The 19,479-nt window shown below is 42.8% G+C and overlaps 4 protein-coding genes across 7 annotated transcripts; 1 reads left to right on the forward strand and 3 right to left on the reverse strand.

Annotated features, from left to right (window-relative positions):
* Positions 1–100: 100 nt before the first annotated feature.
* Positions 101–5,650, reverse strand: cyld2 (cylindromatosis (turban tumor syndrome) 2). Its single transcript, XM_086041334.1, has 14 exons — positions 5,468–5,650; positions 4,916–5,390; positions 4,179–4,308; positions 3,669–3,913; positions 3,422–3,587; positions 2,700–2,832; positions 2,454–2,558; positions 2,157–2,236; positions 1,992–2,058; positions 1,781–1,913; positions 1,594–1,702; positions 1,392–1,510; positions 1,102–1,306; positions 101–858 (listed from the first exon to the last, which is right to left on the reverse strand). Exons 2-14 carry the CDS (start codon positions 5,348–5,350, stop codon positions 653–655), a joined length of 2,133 nt encoding a protein of 710 aa, XP_085897460.1. The 5' UTR covers positions 5,351–5,390; positions 5,468–5,650; the 3' UTR covers positions 101–652.
* Positions 5,651–7,648: 1,998 nt separating this feature from the next.
* On the reverse strand, positions 7,649–11,281 carry LOC147142568 (glutathione hydrolase 7-like). Of its 3 annotated transcripts, none has more exons than XM_086041560.1 (15): positions 11,149–11,281; positions 10,486–10,691; positions 10,268–10,419; positions 10,050–10,167; positions 9,905–9,972; positions 9,742–9,815; positions 9,487–9,668; positions 9,230–9,317; positions 9,005–9,138; positions 8,810–8,898; positions 8,468–8,572; positions 8,261–8,378; positions 8,052–8,186; positions 7,920–7,980; positions 7,649–7,828 (listed from the first exon to the last, which is right to left on the reverse strand). In XM_086041560.1, the coding sequence occupies exons 1-15, from the start codon at positions 11,240–11,242 to the stop codon at positions 7,704–7,706; spliced, it is 1,749 nt and encodes a 582-aa protein (XP_085897686.1). In that variant the 5' UTR covers positions 11,243–11,281; the 3' UTR covers positions 7,649–7,703. The 3 variants fall into 3 exon arrangements, with proteins under 3 accessions (XP_085897686.1, XP_085897685.1, XP_085897688.1); XM_086041559.1 differs by having other exon boundaries at positions 7,649–7,833; XM_086041562.1 differs by lacking the exon at positions 11,149–11,281 and adding an exon at positions 11,034–11,148 and having other exon boundaries at positions 7,649–7,833.
* A 26-nt stretch (positions 11,282–11,307) lies between these two features.
* snai1a (snail family zinc finger 1a) lies at positions 11,308–18,949 on the forward strand. 2 transcript variants are annotated; one of them, XM_086041564.1, is made up of 3 exons: positions 11,308–11,384; positions 16,425–16,925; positions 17,510–18,949. In XM_086041564.1, the coding sequence occupies exons 1-3, from the start codon at positions 11,381–11,383 to the stop codon at positions 17,692–17,694; spliced, it is 690 nt and encodes a 229-aa protein (XP_085897690.1). In that variant the 5' UTR covers positions 11,308–11,380; the 3' UTR covers positions 17,695–18,949. The 2 variants fall into 2 exon arrangements, with proteins under 2 accessions (XP_085897690.1, XP_085897689.1); XM_086041563.1 differs by lacking the exon at positions 11,308–11,384 and adding an exon at positions 15,635–15,919 and having other exon boundaries at positions 17,510–18,947.
* On the reverse strand, positions 11,391–13,436 carry tp53inp2a (tumor protein p53 inducible nuclear protein 2a). The gene is made up of 4 exons (XM_086041565.1): positions 13,303–13,436; positions 12,592–12,742; positions 12,105–12,198; positions 11,391–11,958 (listed from the first exon to the last, which is right to left on the reverse strand). Exons 2-4 carry the CDS (start codon positions 12,710–12,712, stop codon positions 11,715–11,717), a joined length of 459 nt encoding a protein of 152 aa, XP_085897691.1. The 5' UTR covers positions 12,713–12,742; positions 13,303–13,436; the 3' UTR covers positions 11,391–11,714.
* Positions 18,950–19,479: the final 530 nt, after the last annotated feature.

The following is a 19,479-nucleotide window of genomic DNA, read 5'->3' on the forward strand; positions in this document are numbered from 1 at the left end:
CGAGTGCCATGGTGCATCATGTACCTTAGTAACTGATTACGAAAACATCCTGCTCTTATGGTGAAGTAAAAAAAAATCTACGTTTTGAATTTTCCCTAACTCACTTGCAACTTCTTAAAAGATTTATAATAGAGTACCCATTCAAACAGAATTTGATTCAGTAAAGTGTAACTGCAATGTTTTCATACTTTGTACATTAAAATGGTGCACAGTGCAATTGTTTACAGTAAACACAATCTCAGCATATTTGTACTTTTTCCAGTCCACTTGTCACCAGAACAGATCGGAAAGGAGGCGAAGGAGGCTCCAATTACCTTTCAAGTGCATAGATAGAAAGAGACTAAAACATTTACATGACATTCTAAATGTTACCATAAATAGCCACAATTCAAGACAAAATGACAGCAAAATAATGCAAGAAACATGTCTAATTTAAAACATAATTATTTTACCCCTGTCCGAATATGGAAAACAAAATTGTAGTGAGCTACCTTAGCAATTCCTTCTGAACATTACTACATTTTGGGAATGTAAAAAAGAAAAAAAAAATCCACTCTGCTGTTTGGATGCAATAATCAAAATCTAGTTGATAAAGTGCAAAGTTATTATTAAGGCACTGTTGCAAGAACACTGTGTCCTTGTAGTCATACATTTAAGGACCCTGATGATTTGCACTGGACAGAGTCATTGCTGGGCTCTGGTATAAAAACATGTAGGAGTCACACAGCAGTCTGCGCACAAGTTCAGGAGCACACGAGGGGTTCGCCCGTGCCTGCTCCTCCTCAGACAGGGACAAAAAGTCACCCAGCTCTGGACAAGCTCGGACCTCTGGGATGTTGAAGCCCCTTTGATCGTCACCTGCAAGGGAGAGCAGTGCTGAGATTAGATATCAGATTGAGAAGAGATAGAGGAGACAAAAGAAGTCAGAGTGCATCCTTATCTGCCTTTTGTTGAGACTGCTTTATCGGAACAAAACAGTCACGAGCCACCGTTTCGTTCGAAAACCAAAACATGTCATCGCTTGCACGAACATTTTTGGGGGAACCATACCAGTGCCTAACTTAAAAAAAAAAAGATATATAGTAGGCAAATAATCCTCACCGCATCTGTCTGCCATGCTGTCAAAGAAGAGCCAGGAGTGTGGGTCGGAGCCCGATTTGACAAAGGACACATAGTGACTGGTTTGAATGCAAAGCACAGCAAACAGCTGCATCGTGCGCCGAGGTGCGGGGGAAGCCGTGGCGAGCTCAGCTGAAACTGCCAGAGGTTTTGGGGAATGCCCCTGTCGCGAGGAATGTCTGTGCACCTTCAAAACAAAGAAGAACCCGAATCAATAGGAAGTCATGTTTATCAATTAAGGGTGTTATTTACAACCCAGAAAATGGTCTTGCCTGTATGTTGCAGGTTGTGCAGTATTGTTTAATTCTCCCTGGATGCAGTTTGCGATCCGGCAAACATTGGAGACACTCGTAGTCCGCCAGTTGCTCACAGATGAAACACTGTCTCGGCGCTGTAAAAACACACGGCGGTCATTTGAAAAAGGATGTTAAATGATGAAATATTTTTGGGTCTGATATAATGTATGTTCCTTACAGTTGTAAAGGAGGTCGCCGATATCCAGCTCCATGGACGGAATGATGTGAGAAAACATTTTATACTTGTTTCCAAACCTTGGCATCTGAACTATCAGGCAGGACGGCATCTGGGGAACAGGAATACGATATTAGAATGGTGAAGTATTTCTTGTTTGTCGTCCCTGATGGACTCCACTTTACCGTACCTCTTCAAACTTGACATCACATGACAGGCAGGAAGTGTCCAGCAGTTGTTGAACTGTTGGTATCTGTGACACCTGCTCCTTTTCCAGAAAGATCTGGAATGTGTAGGCCCCTTGATAGCTTCCACTTCTCGACCTGGCAGAAATGTGTATTTAATAACTTAAACGAGCCATACAGACAAAAGACTGCAAACTGGACTGCCCAAGGTCACACCTGAGTTTAAGCAGCGGCTCGATGCCAAGAACCTTCTGAAAGAGAAGTGTGATGAATTCCTCTGGGTCTGCAGTGAAAAAAAGTTGATACAAAAGACGCTTAACATTGACAGTGCTTTTTAGCAAGAACACCGTCGTTGGAAAAAGGACTTGGAAGAATATGGACCTTTTTCCTCTGTTCGAAAGGTGTCACAGCCAAGCTGATCGCGGAAATTCATAACATTTGCAGCAGGCACGAACCCTTGTCTGCAAGAAATGCATTTGCGGTCAGTCAGTGACAAAAGGCAAAACAACTGAAAGCAAGGAAAGAACCATGTTGCCGTGTTAGATAGCAAAGGCACACCCTGTCATTAAAAAACTCAAAATACATTTACCACTTTTCAAGTGTTAGCGTTTTGCAGGCTAAAAGTGAGCATATGAAGAAACAAACCACATAGTCTTGATGAGAGGAAAGCAATAATACCTGCGTAAACGATTGACTATTTTTCTCAGTGTGGAAGCAATCGGCTGCGCAGTGTCTGCAGGCCACCGGCAGATACTATCCAGGGTCACGGAGGAGCTGAACAAACTGAAGAAAGAAAACAACAGCTTTTATATCTGGATGCACTTAACGACTTTGTCGCTTGACATTGTTCAATCTCAAAAGTGACGTTACATCCCGGCACCAATTAATTGTCAGGTGTTCCGATGGGTGGTGAACTGGTTTTACCTGAAAATAGTTGCATCTAGATAACAGGAGTTGATGTGGCCTTGAATCCCTTTCATTCTTCCCACTAACAAAGACATGGCCTCGGAGTCAGCAATAGGTGCCACATATTCCTCAGAGTCCACATATGGAGGAACTAGAGCACATAAAAAGATTTTTTTTTTTTTTTTTTTTTGTTCAGCGATACATCAAATATCATTAGCAACACATTTAATACTTCTAAAACAACCTAGAATTGCAAAACACTGCCAATGTGTTAATTTGAATAAGAGTTTTAATCTTGCACAGACAAACAGTGTCATCTCAAGGCTTTGGGTAACGCTGATCATTTCAAGAGTGCAGCCACAGGGCTAACATTTACAGTGACAGTAACGACTGCAACAATTCGAATTCAGAGAACTGCATTCTCATGCCGCCTGAGGCTAAAAGGGGCTTTTGAGATCAAAAACAACTAAGTTAGGGACTTAAACTTACTAAATACACGATTGACAGCAGCAGATCTCCCAAACTTGCCAATTTTCTATTCTGAAAATTAATTAACTGTCTTTGACAGCTATTTAAGTCAAAAATCCATTTTAACTGGACTGGCAGTTAATTAATGAATTTCATTTGGAAAACAAACAAGTCATTAAATGATATAGAACAAAATCAACATATTATGCTATAGCAGAACATTGTTGAAACATTGCTAAATGGGTGACATTAAATTGCATCAAGAAACTCACCTGGAGGTATTTCCGCTTGGCTGTTGGTGTCACTTGTAGAGGAGCAGACAAACCTGCTATCGGGGCTACATTTAGTGACAGGGAGAAACAAAGCCCTGCTCTTTTTGCAGGTGAACAACCGCTGGCCTCCATGGGTCCCATCAGAACAACCGTTCACGTCGTAGTCCTGATGCGCAAAACAGATCCAATCAATTGCAAATATTCACAAAACAAGTTCAAAACCTCGCATGATAATCTTGAGACTCACCAATTCGATCCCAGCCCATTCGCAAGTTTTTCCTTCGGGGACACCCAGCCACCTCACAACCCCATAAACTGTGACCCCCGTGTTGGACACAACTTCCACCAAGGACCCCACTTCCAAAGGTACACGCGATGCGTTGTGACTGTCACTCGGGTTGATGCTGCTCGGCGCTGTATGCTTTTCTTTCACTTGTCCATGAGATCTAATAATCGGCATGGAGTTGATGCGCGTCACCTTTTTGTTCGTGCCTGTGAGAATGCAGGGAGAATCCCAGGTTCAAAAGTCATATGACATACAGTGTCTTGAACCTTGTGACATGCTGTTGACTAGCACAGTTAGACAGCATGTTCCAAATATGCAGACAACTCTGAAACCATGCCAAGCCGTGCCATGTGATGACTCCACTCTTCTGCATTCCGAAGTAACCGGACCAGTTTTTCTACCACATCACATTCTGTTTTTTTTTTTTTTTTTTAACGTTTTCTGATAATACAGCAATGACCACATACATACCGCCATGTTGGCCAGCGTTCCAGTTTAGTCCGAGTGGGATGGAGTAAGATGGGACCACCTGGATGATGTCTGCGGCACTAAACAGGGGCATGGGGGCGGGCTTTTTAGACGATAAAGTCAGATCATGGTCCTAGAGGGCAGACAGAGAAAAGCAGAGTGTGACAAACAGACAAAGTCGAAGGACACAATTTGTCCAAATGCTCTTTCGTATTTGTCAAGTAATTTATATGACTGACAACTTAAAGTGTGATTAGTTTATAGAGGAAAGAACACGTTAGTGCTGCTCGATTATGAAAAAAAAAATGAATCATAATTATTTTGGTAATAATTAAAATCGCAATTATTCCAAAACAAGAAAATGCTTAAAAGTAAAAAAATGTCAAGACAAAATGTCAAGTAAAGTAAAGAACCAAACAAAATTCATACAATTTGTTGCTAGAAAATAAAAAAGGTACAAGGTACAAATGTATAAATTCAAGTGTGATTTCCATGTGTAAACAAACACAGTGCATTGGATATAAATGAATACTAATAATCATTTTGTACGATTATGCCAATGGAGTGTAATAATCGTAATTGTAATTGAATTTCGATTCATTTACGTTTGGGTGGATACTGTACATCAAGATGCATAACACTTATGCAATTATTAGCTCGAAGCGCTGCGCGCTTGAGGATTATCATCACAAGCATCTCTTGCAGTTACGTCAACAGTTCAAGGTAAAAAAGGCACCCACCACAAATTCCACTTCAAACGCCAACATCTGCAGATGGTCTTTATTTTCCTTCCTTCCAATCTGCATCAGGTTCTTCAACAGTCCCGGTAGATGGCCCTTCTTGTGCTTCACCACCACCAGGTCACCCACAGTCAGCTCGCAGATGGCCGAGAACAGCTGTGGGTTGCACAGCAGTTCCAGGCGTTTGCTTACGGAAGAGATAAAGAGCAGGAGCTGGGCTTGGTGGCGGCTCAGGGGGTACGTGTCTTCCTTCCGCACGACGCCTCCTTCCTTGGGGCTCCCCGCGTTTGCACCCCCGGAGTAGAGAAGCCCCATCAGCTCCCCGCGCTGCGTCTCTGCCTCCACCCGACCAATGCATCCCCGGCAGAAACCTTTCCGCGACTTCCCACGTATGACGATGAAAAACTTCTCTTTTAACGCGGGGATGGGCTCCATCGAATCCAAATAAGGCCAGCAGGTGTTTTACGCAGTAAATCTGTTGAGATGCAACGCGCGAAAACATGTGAAAGTGCTCTGTTGTTTCGCCAGAGTGTTGTCAAAATAAACACTCACCTCGATGGTTCCCTTCGGGAGACACGCCAACAACTCAACTGCAACCCAGAGACAACTTGTCGTCTATGTCACATAGGAACTCATCCAAGGCGTTCAATTATACTTCTTGTCTCCTCACGAGGTGGCTGAGTAAGTGAGATTCTTCTTGGCTTGTTCTAATATTGACCTGAGTGTGACCGGTCACGCCCACTTGCCTCTGCACTCCATCTCCGCCCTTAACAACACAAAGTGCGTGCACTCACTGGGACTCATTTCAATGACAGTGCGTGACTGCAGCTATGATAAGATAATGGCCAATGAATATTTCTCTTCCTTTGGTGGCATAAGTTCAGTCATGCCACAGCATTGGATTACACAACATTGCATGAATAGGGGAAAAAAAGAAAAAAAAACGATTACTCAAGGAATCAGTGGCTTTCGGTGTAACAGTATTTGGTACCCCGGTCTTCAAAGTCTATTTACCGGATTTACCACCGTCACATTGCAATTATAGAAACCATCAATACCGCAAAAATATGCAATATAATAGGCAGCATGCCACTGTGCCAGATAAATTATCTGGTGCAGTTCAGAATCACTAATGTGAACAGGCATATTTAGCTAGTTAAAGTTTTCTGAAGGTGGCGACTTTGCCCAACCAGATGAAGGAACATGCTGGCAGGCCAGCGTGCTAGATTGGGAAGATCAATTTGAAATCTGATTGGTTAAAGAAACTACTGATTTTGAAGGCCCTGGGCAGATTAGAATGACTTGGCAGCATGGAGAGGCTCAAATTTAATTTGACAAAAGACCAAACTTCCACGTACACAACAAGAGAACAAGGACTGTAAACAAGAGAAACACTACTAAATGAAGAGAATGGACTATTGGCAATAAGTTTGGCATTTAATGAAACATTAGAATTTAGGTTTTAAATGGTCAGTTCTGATCGTGTTTATGGCAGTTAAGGTTGTTACTATTCGCCACAATTGTGGTCTGACAAGTGCTACTGCTGCAATATTTAAGCGCTTATTTGGTTCTGAACAGCACAATCACATTTATCTAAGTGATGAGGCATCAAACCAGTCTGAACTGGTTAGTCACGCGGTTCTAAGAGCAGATCTTTCAAAAGAAGCAAACTATTAGCATAAACCAATTTAAATAAAAAAAAAAAATACTTTGCCGAGAAGTCATGTGCCTGCTTGAGAATCAATGGAATACCACATTTTACTGTGACAATCGGCATCGCAATAAAAACTGACTGCAACCGATTTTTTTTTTTTTTGTCCTGACCCTTAAAAGTTTGGGTGAGGGTTTATGGAGACCCTTTTAGCTATTGGATTTGACAATATGGTATCAAATTGCAAGTCAAACGTAAAGGGCACAAAAATACAAGTAACATTTATGAACTGTACCTACATCTGAAGGCATATTGATGTATTTATCAGTGTCTAGTTTTTATTCCCAAATCGAATCCTTGAGAAATGTGATTTACAGGAGTCAAGTACTTGAATACTTAAGTTGCACAATGAGCTAGACCCTTGAAAGACAAACTGAAATAGTTGGAAGTCATTTACAGCAAGTGTATGATGGCAAAGAGTTTAATTTTCTGATCAGCTAAGCAGATATTTTAAATTAGCCAGCACAACTTGAAAAATCACTACATTACACAATTGCTGCAAATTGTGTCTGTAGGCATCAGATAGAACTAGAGTATTTGCTGTAATCAATACACGCTTTGAGTGACATGTTTGTCTCCAGACTCCACACGTGACATGTCCCACCCTGTGATGCAGCCGGCATGCAAGTTTGACAGTATCTTGACTGTACATCAGCTTTACATAACAGGCTTGGGCGCTCCTCAGTGAGCACATGCACGCAGGCATTAACTGTTCCCTTTTTCATGGGAAAAAAAAAAAAAAAAAAAAAAGGGTGACCAAAAAAAAAAAATAAAATAAATGTTATGTATGATGCATTCACAAAGACCATACAGGAACTTAAAGTCAAAGATACTTGAATTTCAGGAAGTACTTAATTGGCCCATCTCATCTTTTGAATCAATTGTCCAACTGGGTACTTTTTGTACAACTTGTTCTCAAAAAAAATAAATGTTGAAAGGCACCCCCCCCCCCCATTTCCAAGGACAGCCACATGTTACTGCATTAGTCCGCAGAATTGACAGCATATTACAATCCTTCACAGTTCCGCGTATTGACATTTTTATTGGAAGTAGAAAGTCATGAAAAAATGAGATTATTCAAGAAATAGCAGAAGAGTCCATTTCTTGATCACATCTTTGTTCCTCAGCACTCCATGGACAAAAGTTTTCGGCCCATCCGTTCTGTGGCCAGTTGCATTGACAAGCTGCACATCTTCTGGAAACTGCGCTGCGGACGGTTGTTTTGGACAAGAAGGAAATGCATGAGGTAAATCGCAATAGTGAGCTCTTACGCAATCTGATTTGCACACTTACACTGTGCATCAGGTGCCATGAGCAAGATTCCCTTTTCATAAATTACAGAACGTAGTAACACCTAAGGCGCACAAGGCAAATGGTTTGCATTACATAATGTATTACCACATTGAACTGCAGTGTTAATGCTACCTGAGTAATGGAAGTCAAACTGTATCCGCCCGTTACAACCAGTGCCATATACGTGCCACATATATGGCAAGCTGGTACCACTATTGTGGGTATCAAAGCTGACACCGGCCTTCTCCGAGGTTGAATTCGATTTCTCTATTGAAACGACAAAAACGGAATTTTTAAAACCGATTACCCGACGTGTTTTAATCACGTTGAACGACGCTCACCCGGCTCGTTTTCAGTTGGCCTCTGGTTTTGTTTGGCCAGGAGAAATCAAGGACGAGGCTGTTAAGAAGGATGCCTGAGCGAGTTACGATTCTGCTCCCGAATGGTCTGCCCAATGAACTGCAGGCGATGACGAGAAAGAATGTCAGCGTTCCCAGAAGCAAATGCGCATCCTGTCATGAATCAGTAACGGCGTACCGCCCGCTCACCCTGCTACTGACACGATGAGCTCATCTGCTCCCATGACAGCCACTTGTCCAACAGTCAGCTCTGCCTTCTGGAGGGTGTGGTCATCTGGTGGAGATCCAAGTGTGCTTTGGTGCAGCATGAATTTCTCATTAAAAATGTGTTTCCATAGATTTAGGATCATATAGAGTGGTATAATTAAATCAAAATCTCTGATTGGCTGATGACTAGTCCAGGGTGTACCCCGCCTCTCTCCCAAAGTCAGCTGGGATATACATGATGGGTACAAGTGGTACCAAATCTTTCAATTTTCATAATCTAAATGACTAATCTTAGGTTAAGATACTTAAATGAAATGATTTTACCTTAGGATGTCAGTGAGCAGTTCAGTCGCAGACGAGTTATATTTAGGGCCACCCAGACCACTTGCCATAGTGACAGCTGACATCAGAGCCTTTACAGAGTGAAGAAAGACCATTTTAGAGGAAGATGCACACAACTCCACTCCACCAAAATAGACAAACCTTTCATTATATACAGTACGCTCTGCGGCTCAGTACCTCACTGGTCCAGCGGCGTGCCGTTTGATTTTCAGAGGTTTTGTTTTCATGGAGCTGGAAGCCCTCTAAAAGCTTGAGAGCCAATAGCAAAGCTGCACCGGCAGACGGTGGAGCAGCTACCCGAATTCTAAACTCTAAGAATTAGAAAAAGTAAACTATATTTTGGTATGGTTTGTAATGCAAAGTAATCATTTCATCCAGGGGTAATTTCTGCGCCGGTTGTACCTTTATAAAGTCCTTCCAATGACTGCCCAACTTCCACAGTGTAGTTGCTCATGTCCTCGCTACTCAGGACTCCTCCTTGGGCTTGCACCTGGGAAAAAAAAAACAAAAAAAAAAACATAAGCAGTATTACGCTTTCATCTAAAATGTTTTGAATATAGCCCTGAAATGTTTAAAGATGTTTACATTGGTATTAATTCATATCAATGACGATCAATATTTTTAATTTAAATAATGCAAAGTTAGTTAACCTACTCCACCTCTTCCTCCATTTCCTGTGATAAATTTCCACTGTAGAAGTTTGACAGGTCACTCTGAAGGACTTGGGCTAAATTGGGCATCCTCAGAAATGAACCCGGAAGCAGAGCACTGCCATCTGGGAAGAACAAATTCCTGAAACGGGCCATTAGTTGCTCTCCTTTGACTTCTGATATTGCGTCAGCTGTAAACATCACAAGATTAAAATCAAGCATGATCCTCACGAAGAAAGAGGAATTAATAAAAGTGTGACTTACAGAGACTCTTTGATACATTAAAACCCCCTTTGGCCACCTTAGCAGCTCTGGCGACCACATTGTTCCAAGGTAAACTGGGTTAAGAATGGAAAAACGTGTCTGAATGTAAAATGTTGAAAACAGACATCAAATCTACACGTATATACAGTTTTTTTTTTTTTACCTGCCATACATTCTGTGAGCTTTGTACAACCCTCTTAGCATGCTAGGCACTCCCACCAGCAGACCTGCCTTCACACAGTAAATCGGACTGTAGCTTACTCCGAATGGTCAAAATGTTTAACAGTGACTTTTCACTCAAGCCTTACCTTTTGTTCAAAGCCGTTTTGCAGCATCTCCTCAGTAAGCAATTTTGGTGCCATCCCCTGAAAATTTATCGCTTTTGTTTCGTTCTTACGAATGTCATGAACGAGCATCAGGCCTCCACTGTATAAAATTGGAGCAAGTTCAAAATGTATGATGGGACAGAAGCGCTTTTAATTCACACAAGAGTGTACATAAAAAAAAAAACCCCGAGTAACCTCACCCACCGATACCGAGCACATGTGGATGCACCACACCCAAGCACAGAGTCACAGTGATGGCCGCATCCACACTGGAACCCCGATCACGAAGGACTCTCTGGCCAAGCGCTGTGCAGCGTTCATGGTCTGACACCAGCGCTCCCTCTACAAAGAGCTGACAAGCCACAGCCTGGGCATGCAGTATACTGCAAGTATTCAACTTAAATATAAGACGACATACCAGATTTTCACTCAGGTAAAGCTGCAGCATTAACGCAGCAGTCACCCCTATGGCGCAGATGACAGAGGCGATGTAGAAATGTACAAGTGTTTTGTCACTGGAGCTCATCTTTGCTTTGTTCGAGTTGATATCATCTCGGTCATGGAACTGAGGCCAACCAGAGGCCACCTGGTGCAACGGCAAGTTCTCGGAGACTTTGCTGACATCTGGTGAAAGCAGCATGGGAAGACATTTTAAAATACACGCAGCCGGCTATGCGGCATTGCAAAATAGACTGTAATATACTGAATCATACCGCATATATTCTCTGCGGGGATTTTAGCTGAATCAAGTCACAAAAGTACTGCGCTGGTGAGCCGTGTAATCATAAATCAACAAACAATGGGCGAGAACCGAACAACTGAAAGCAGTACCACAAATGCGCCAGAGGAAAAACAGCAGGAGGAGCTAAGAAAATATACAGTAGAAAAAAATGGAGCAAATGCATGCTTGTCAAGTTCTTCCACTACAAAGTCCGACAAGTCGACCTTTATGGATCTTGCTCATACCTCAAAATGATAATTCAATGCTTTTATCCATAGTGCATCGAGTAGAACATATCAGTAGATGGACGCAGTACCTCCAGCCATATCTTCTCTTTATTTCATTCATGAGGGAACTCACCTGCCTTGGCGCCATCAGTCAGCTGAGACAAATCAAAACTTTTGTAATTAATTGTTGATTGACTGTTAAGTTCCACATCAGGAGCGACTTCCATGGCCACCGTGTCTATCAAATGCTAAGGTGTTGTTCCTTGCCTTTATATGAACTACACTCCTCCCACTGATTAATGTGTAGGAAAACACAGCTGGTATGGATACCCTTCAACCAATGAGGTGATAATTAAAGAACATGCATGGGTAATATACTTTTTTTTTGCATTTTATTGCTCTATGTACTCAGAGAAAGTCAAAATCAGTGTGACACATATCAAACCTTTTACAGATACAATTTGTATTGACATTCGCGTCTATAAAAACAATGCATGTAAAAAAATTCTGTGATTAAATAAAAAATAATAATAACTAAATGCTTCTTGTATACCAGTAGCTGCCTGTTTGATTTAAAAACAAGTGCAGTAATTAATTATAGCAAGATTAGTACAAGATTTGTCAATTTGTAGAAGAATTGCTGTGTGTAAAACAAAGGCATTTAAAAATTGAAGATGGTATCAGCATTCCTGGTTGCCTTTAGTGACTGAAGGTGCGATGTGCCGGCTGTTGGAGTGGGAAGGAATGGTGCTGGAATCCATGCCGAACACGATTGTGTCGCCGAATAGCGTTTCGGGACATGGAGTGGTGGGATGTGCAGGATTTTTGCATGCAGCTTAACTTTGTGACCTCTTGAGGAGAAAGTAATGCTGAGATGGCTCGACTATTACGGGCTGTTTCTTTGCTTTTAACTGTGGACTGCTCACTCGATGGATCTGTTATACTTAAAAACAAAAAAAAAAAGCACACAATATATAATTAAATAAAATATCATTCATTCAGCAGGCTTCACAATAAGGTTTAATGTGAACATGGACTAGATGTTCAAAGGCAGCATGTAGCTTGTATATGTTTAATTTGATATTTTACCTTGCAGTTTCTGGTTTTGTAATAGCCGCTACATTAGGAGCAGAAACTGCTATAGTGGGGGCCTCCACACTCGGGATCTCTGCAGCACTGGCTTCTGTGGATATGAGTGAAGATAGTGGGTTTATACTGCCGAACAATATGTTCATAGAGTAGAATCAGCAAGGGAAAGCAATGTTGAGGAAATGTACATGTGGTGTATGCTTACTGAACATGATTTAAAAAAACAAAAAAAAACATTGTATTGCAGACATGTTGGTGCATTCCCTTGGCCATAACATTATTTCGTTTAAAAAAACAACAACTTGCTAAAGACCAAATAAGCAATTATGACCTTTATGATACCCCAAACAGCAAACTGCTAGAATTACTAACAATGGTGAGACAGTTGGGCCTTTTGAAAAAATAAATAAACAGAGTATACTTGCATACATTGCAAATATATAATCCCATGTGTTAAATGAAACTTTACAATGGATGCACAACCAACCTTGACGTGTAACCACAAGCCATTCTTCCAACACTTCTTCGGACCTGACTTCCTCAGGGGCAGGGGCGCCCTCCTCTGAGTCCTCTCCCCCAAAAAGCAGACGAGCGAGTTTTCTGAGCATTACTGCTTTCTCTGACGTATCTTTCCTTTGCTAAGGAGGATAATACAAATTTTTAACCTCAGTGTACATGATCGCAATTCTTCATACTGATTAATCTTCTTTTCCAGTTTGAAAGTTTGTCATTTCTCTAACAAATATCTTGTTTGGTCAGCTGACTTGGATGGCCAATTAAAGATCGAGTGGTAAAGTGATTTGAATAATGATGACCACTCCTTGAGAAATTCATTGTTAGGACCCATCTGTCTCTAGACAAAGGGGTGAGTACTTTAATCAAACATTGTCAAAAACCTTTTAATCCAGCTATTGAATGAAAGAAAAGAAAACAAAGATTGCAGTTGCACAGTGCACACTATCTTAACAGCTTCACGAGAAAATAAAGCGCATTTTATGCTTGCTAGCGACACATGCGTTACAACATCAATCAATACGTAATCAAATCTTTAAACCAACTAAATTACACTTAGATAAGCAATAAAGACAGATACGCATAATTTATTAAGTCTAACAATAGGTGAGTACTGTAGCGACACAATATCTACATATTTGCTTCTTGTTCGACAATATAACAACAGACACAAAATAATTCTTACCTTTGGTTAAAGTTCCTTGATTTACTGATTGCCACACAGTAAATATTGGACTTTGTTTGGTTTTTGTTTGTTTTTAAATGACGTTCACGACATCAACTGCTCAAAAAGACAGTAGGACTCACTGTCATTGTCGTTTGTATTTGAAATGCTTAACCAATGAGAAACTAGTGGATACGCTCATGACTCCGCCTACAATGAGAAACCACAAATCAGAGTTCGCAGATACGCCCAAAGAGCACACTTTGGGGACAAGATAGTTACCATTCATATCGTCACGCTAATAACTACCTAACTTTTTTTTTTTTCCAAAGTCGGATTTCTGCAGGAAATTACTCACTATAGTCCAATGCAGATGTTGAAAAAAAAATCTCAAAGACAAAAGATGACTTAGGCAGTTATGTTATTAACGGACGTAGGGTTCGCTTGGCCTCCACTGCAGTAGGCGAAGGACATAAAGTTCTCCAGTCACCGTCTTTGTGACTGAAAAAAAATATATACTGTATATTGTATAAAATGTATATTTTGAACGTATGTGACACAATAGTAGAAGCGGTCTTATTCCAGACACCCCTTGGAAGGCAGCCGTGTAAACGTAACTTCCATTCTGCAGTCTCACAAACATTACAGCAATGTCTGCATGTGTTATGATGTATGCAAAATTCTTGGTCATTCCAATTGGACTATTTTAAATTGTTTTTCAATTACTTTGATTTCATTATTTTAAAGTGTATTATTGTTGCCCGCCTCCTCTCCAAACACCCATATATAGTTTTTTTTTTTTTGTTTCGGAGGAGTTCAATTACGGCGGTAGTCATTCAACGTCATAATTATGGGGAATTCCGAGTGTTATAGTTGTCTGAAGCTGTCATACATCACTTCTGCTTTTGTCCGTCAGGTGGCGCTTTTGCTCTACGTGTAAGAATTCTATTTAGGTCGCCCCCATTTTGACAACATGTGCTTCACATGAGGGTCAAGTGGTTTCTTTGTATACAGTAATAAAGTGTGACAAATTTTCTGACATCAAGTGAACTATCCTTCCCCTGCCTTTGTGCCCCTGACATGTACTTCACAAAAACAGTTTAGTGGCCGAAGCGTGCTTCGAATGACCATGAGGAGCATGCGTGAATAGGAAATGAACATGCGCATACTTGAAAGAATCCATAGCGGAATATAACTTTCTTCATTCTTCTATAACACACTTACAGCCCAAACATGGCATTTGACATACGTATATCCAATACAGCAGCTTTATTAAAATCCTGCCTTTTCAATAATGGGACATTTTGACTGGCACTGGCAGAATGGCATTACCTTAACAATAATCTTTTTATTTTGGTTGTAGCTGGAATTAGTGAAGTATCATCCTATGGGACTTTCTTCTATTCCGCCCCATACCTAACTAAACAAAGTAACCAACCAAACCATTAGAAACAGTCTTGATATGATGCAGTGTTGGTCGTAATAATTGTTAAACTGAGCATTGCTATATTTGTAGATGCACATTTTGTGATGCAGCCCTTGTATTGGATCTCAATCTTTGTCCAAGTGTTTTGTTGTTTTGTCTGTCCTAAAGGCTTCTGAAGTAGTTCAATGTGATCTGGTGACTGTATGTGACAGCATATGATTTGCGCCATTTTCATTCCAATTAAACCCTTGAATGAGACTTCTGTTCTGTGTGAGAATTCATCATTTCTGCTCATTTACACGGCGTTTCCACTTTATTTGAAGCTCCAACCAGTGTTCATGCAGTGAACTATTGTCTTAAACACGATCAGACGCATTTACCTTTGTCTATAGCCTAGATTATAATGTTTATTCCATCAAATTGAATTGTATTTATTTTACGCCGCTGACTGTATGGTCAAAGTGAAACTTGCTACAATCAAGTTTGACCAGTGTCTTTAATGATTCCGCATGAATTGATTCGTTTGATAACTGATTATCTGTATGATGTATTTTGTTTTATTACCAAAAGTATGGCCAGCCACTGTAGGAACTTCAAAGTATAAATGATGCCCAAGTTGAGGGTTGTGTATCATTGCCTTTAATTGCTTCTTCCAGGTAGTGCTTTTCATAGCTGGGGAGCTAACATATCTTTTGAGAATCAAGCGGTAATTTACACGAATCTCAGCTCCTTCGCCCTCATCTGCTAAGCTCCGTGTTTGGGTTGCGGAAAGAGGTCATGAAGCCCCTTTCCTGCACAGAACAGCAGGAGGAGAAGGAGGGAGGAGGAGGAGGGAACTGGCGGTGGTGGTGGGGAGGGCCCTCGAGGGCGAGCACACCCCTACCCGCCTGTGTCAGTATTTCAGAACAGAGGCCAGCATTTAGTCATTCTACATGTAAGCTGCAGGCAAGCTGGTCTGCCGAATTTCACTCCAACTTTTGGACTGTTGGAACATACATATTGTTTTTTTAAATATATTTTTGATTATATTTCCCACTTGGCAGAGGACAATTTTATTCATCCTGTTGGTTGCAGAGTGTTCATCCTACCCGTCGCTGGATACTTTTACGCACGGCTGTTTAACACGCAAAAGGACAATGCCTCGGTCTTTCTTGGTTAAAAAGTACTTCGCCAAGCAAAAGCCAAACTACAGTGAACTGGAATGTCAGAATGGTGAGTGATAAAGCCTTCTATTTTAGTGTTTGAGTTCAGAAAACCCTCCTTACGTAATTGCGCAAGTTGGTGAGAAAGCCCCCTTCTTCCAGTGTAGATGTGCATGGCGGTGATGCGGGGTGGGGGGGGGGGGGGGTGCGGGGGTATTGTTTTTTTTCTTTTTTCTTCCATTTTCATGTGGTTTAACTCCACATCCTGTAACTTCCCGACACGGTTGTGGCCCGTTAGATGCACTTTCCCCCCTTGGTGGCGGCAGACAGAGCGCCATTCATGTTACAAGCCCTCGTGAATACGTGGGAGGAAACGGCCCATGAAACCTTCCAATGGCGGCAACTTTACGCTCCCTAAAAAGTCAAATGTGATCAAACGAATCCAGGGGCAACTCAAGTGATAAAAGAAGACACATGCATCCAATGATTTTGATCTGTTCTTATGTTAAATCTCAATTTATTTGCAGCCTATCGATGTGACTATAGTTTGAACTCTGCCTCCATCTCTTTCTCAGATACGTCACTGGACAAATATCCTCTCGCTGAGCTCTCATCCACTGCCACCTGCCTGACAGCAGGTCTGGTGTGGGACCTGAGCGTCCTGCCCGCTCTCTACCTGCCCACCTCCCAAACAGAGCCCTCGACCATCCCAGGCCCTTTGGACCTGAGCTCCCCGTCCAGCCTCAGCAGCAGTGCCAGCAGTAGCGGCGAGGAGGATGAAGGGCGCACTTCAGACCCCCCCAGCCCGGAGCCCGTGCACACGTACGCCCCTCGTCAGCGGATGAAATGTACTGGCGTGATGGCCCACGTCAGCCCTCCCGAGGAGGAGGAGAGGGAGGCCCCCGTTACCGCAAGCAGGCCTGCCTTCCTCTGCAAACACTGCCCGAAAGAGTACACCAGCCTGGGGGCTCTCAAGATGCACATCCGCTCGCACACCCTGCCCTGCGTGTGTACCACATGTGGAAAGGCTTTCTCCAGGCCGTGGCTGCTGCGCGGCCACATCCGCACACACACAGGTGAGATCGGCGTCCCCAGATATCCTTCTATTGATCGAAAATCGAGGTTAAAGTCCGCGTTTGAAGTCACGAGTCAGCCAGTCAGTCCCGTGCGCTTTGCTGCTGTGACCAGAAGGTGCAGGCTAGCCGTGACAATCAATGCGATGTCTTCAACACCGGATCAACAGATGCAATCACATGGGGAAGCCTTCCGTAGACTGTGCTCATTGATCACTCATTGTGTTTAATGTGCCGACAACAATGACCCCCCCCCCCCCGCCCCCACCCCTTGCTAATTGTCTTATCGTTGCTTTTGGCGAGGACGACACAATGAAGACAAAAGGCTCGTTATCAAGAGGTCTGATCACTGAGCACTCGCAGCAACTTGTTAGCGTGCTAATCTCATTTGGCGGTGATTTAATCATGCTAATTCACTCAGGCTCGGACCGCGCCGGCGTTTCTTCATTTTCTACACCATGCGCGTGTTGGCGCGAGTGAGGCGTTAATAAGAGGCTCTTGTGAATTCAAAGGCCACAAAAGCCAAAGGTAGTGTGAGTACGTTGAAATGCTAACATGCTTGCGTCGTCTTGTTCTCCCGGATGCAGGCGAGCGTCCGTTCTCCTGCCCCCACTGCAACCGAGCGTTCGCCGACCGCTCCAATTTGCGAGCTCATCTGCAGACCCACGCCGAGGTGAAGAAGTACCAGTGCAGCGTCTGCTCTCGCACCTTCAGCCGCATGTCGTTGCTGCAGAAACACAGCTCCTCAGGGTGTTGCTCCGCCACGGTGTGAGACGCGGCAGGGCAAAGCTCCGAGACCGCGACGGCGGGAGGACCCGTGGCCTCGGACGGGGGTGTCTTCAAAAGTCCGCCGGTCCGTCGTGACAATGACATTTCAGCTTTAAGAAAAAAAAAAAAAAATGGAAGGAATCAGTCCTCATTGCGGATCCAAGTTTCACAAGCCTCTTTGCCCTGCAGATCTTTTTTCCATACTCTTTTGAAGTCTCGAGGCCGTTGGACCAAATCTGAACCCGAGCTGATCTTTACTTGATATCAGCCCCCTTTTGCTGCCGTCGTGTGCATTCCCAAGACCAAATATGTACTGAACTCGCCGGGGTAAGAGGTGTCCTTTCCCGTCTCCGTCCCGGTGCCGGACAGCTCAGGATTCACTGCCCAGACGCAGCTGCTGAGAGGTCGGGGTGCGCGGGTGGTATAAACCTCTCAGCGTGCCTCCAAACATGCACGCACACAAAAGCCGCCGCGCACACACAGCTGTCCCTGGTACTGCGGCGTCGATAGACGAGGTGCTGACAGGTGCTTCGGCAGTGACCTTCGCCGGCGGATAGCAGGTGACGTCCACCGCCCTCGCTTTCAAAAAGATGCCGCGCGTTGCCACAAAGGACGTTGTCTTCCGACGGAAGACGGTCGTCTTTAGCCTCTATTTTGACTACCGCCCAACCTTCCCTTTAACCGGCGAGTTCCGGCGATCGGAACTCGCGAAGCTTCACAAAGCCGTGCACTCAATGTTACCACAGTGTTAATAATACCAGTCGAAGCCATACGTGAAATGAATTTGTGCCTAGAAATTTCTTTTGTTTATCTTTGTCTTATTTACCTCATTACCGTTTGTGGCTTTAATTCATGTTTGCAGTATTCAAATTGATAACCAAAGAGATTCAAAGCGAAAAGGCTGGGACCAAACTTTTGTTCTTTTCAACGTTTACACCGCGGTTGCCTAATATGTGATGAGAGCCTTGTAAATGGACAGTGCAAAGATGAATTGTAAAGTTTCTTGAACGTGTATGGCAATGTTTTATAGTGCAATGTGCAGATGACGTGTTATTTCAATTTTGTACCCCGCTTGTCTTCGGTGTTTTGCGTATGCCCAAAAACGATTCTGATTTCCATTCAATAAAGTAATTTATGTTTATTAAAAGCTGTTTTGGGATTGAGAACGTCAGCAAAGGCAAGGTGCGTGCGACACCTGCCACGATGTGGGAAATGAAAACAGTTGATACGTTACGGTTAAACAAGGTCTGGCTAATCATTAACTGGCACTTCAGCATCTCGATATTGCACGTGTGGAGTGAAGTGACCATTGTGCAAAAGCAATTTTGCAGATGTGCAGGTGAATACGCTGCATGATGGAGAGGGGGGGGGTGTGTGATCGCATGAATGCACCTGTTGTCAGTTTCCACCTGCCTTCCACTTCTCACTGTTGTCGCTGTGCAAACACAGCGGCATACACGCACTGGCCACATTTATTAGGTGAAGTAGCAAAACACTACTCGGAACTGAACATGAACTTGGAAAGGCAGAATTTTTAAATGCAGCACCGTTAAAAAAAAAAAAAAAAAAATTCAGTGAACTAAAAATTTAAGGGCAACAAACTTCGATAATACTGGAAGTTGGGCAATTCAAATACATGTTTGAAGTTTTTCCGTAGTGAAAATCGTCGTTCCTGTATTTCACAACAAAAACGAGTTTAACAGAACGGTTGCCCCTCCCCCCCCCCACTTGAAGACATAAGTAAAAAAAAAAAAAAACTTGCTGGCTTTGTTGCGCTAACTCACATTGT

Source organism: Filicampus tigris, chromosome 9 (genome assembly GCF_054856515.1).
Source record: "Filicampus tigris isolate MCC_2025a chromosome 9, RoL_Ftig_1.0, whole genome shotgun sequence".
NCBI lineage: Eukaryota > Metazoa > Chordata > Actinopteri > Syngnathiformes > Syngnathidae > Filicampus > Filicampus tigris.

What these genes read in the sequence shown, in the direction of transcription:
- LOC147142568 (XM_086041559.1), bottom strand. Translation starts at nt 11,242, where the DNA reads ATGGAAGTCGCTCCTGATGTGGAACTTAACAGTCAATCAACAATTAAT. An exon ending in CACGCCGCTGGACCAGTGAG is followed by an intron (nt 8,899 to 9,004) that starts GTACTGAGCCGC and finishes CACTCTGTAAAG; the next exon opens with GCTCTGATGTCAGCTGTCAC. An exon ending in GTTTGACTTCCATTACTCAG is followed by an intron (nt 7,981 to 8,051) that starts GTAGCATTAACA and finishes TGTGCGCCTTAG; the next exon opens with GTGTTACTACGTTCTGTAAT.
- cyld2 (XM_086041334.1), bottom strand. Translation starts at nt 5,350, where the DNA reads ATGGAGCCCATCCCCGCGTTAAAAGAGAAGTTTTTCATCGTCATACGT. An exon ending in CCAAGCGGAAATACCTCCAG is followed by an intron (nt 2,833 to 3,421) that starts GTGAGTTTCTTG and finishes TATGTGCTCTAG; the next exon opens with TTCCTCCATATGTGGACTCT. An exon ending in GTGATGTCAAGTTTGAAGAG is followed by an intron (nt 1,703 to 1,780) that starts GTACGGTAAAGT and finishes CCTGTTCCCCAG; the next exon opens with ATGCCGTCCTGCCTGATAGT.
- tp53inp2a (XM_086041565.1), bottom strand. Translation starts at nt 12,712, where the DNA reads ATGCTCAGAAAACTCGCTCGTCTGCTTTTTGGGGGAGAGGACTCAGAG. An exon ending in GCTTGTGGTTACACGTCAAG is followed by an intron (nt 12,199 to 12,591) that starts GTTGGTTGTGCA and finishes TCATATCCACAG; the next exon opens with AAGCCAGTGCTGCAGAGATC. An exon ending in ACAAAACCAGAAACTGCAAG is followed by an intron (nt 11,959 to 12,104) that starts GTAAAATATCAA and finishes TTTGTTTTTAAG; the next exon opens with TATAACAGATCCATCGAGTG.
- snai1a (XM_086041563.1), top strand. Translation starts at nt 15,844, where the DNA reads ATGCCTCGGTCTTTCTTGGTTAAAAAGTACTTCGCCAAGCAAAAGCCA. An exon ending in TGAACTGGAATGTCAGAATG is followed by an intron (nt 15,920 to 16,424) that starts GTGAGTGATAAA and finishes TCTCTTTCTCAG; the next exon opens with ATACGTCACTGGACAAATAT. An exon ending in CCACATCCGCACACACACAG is followed by an intron (nt 16,926 to 17,509) that starts GTGAGATCGGCG and finishes TCCCGGATGCAG; the next exon opens with GCGAGCGTCCGTTCTCCTGC.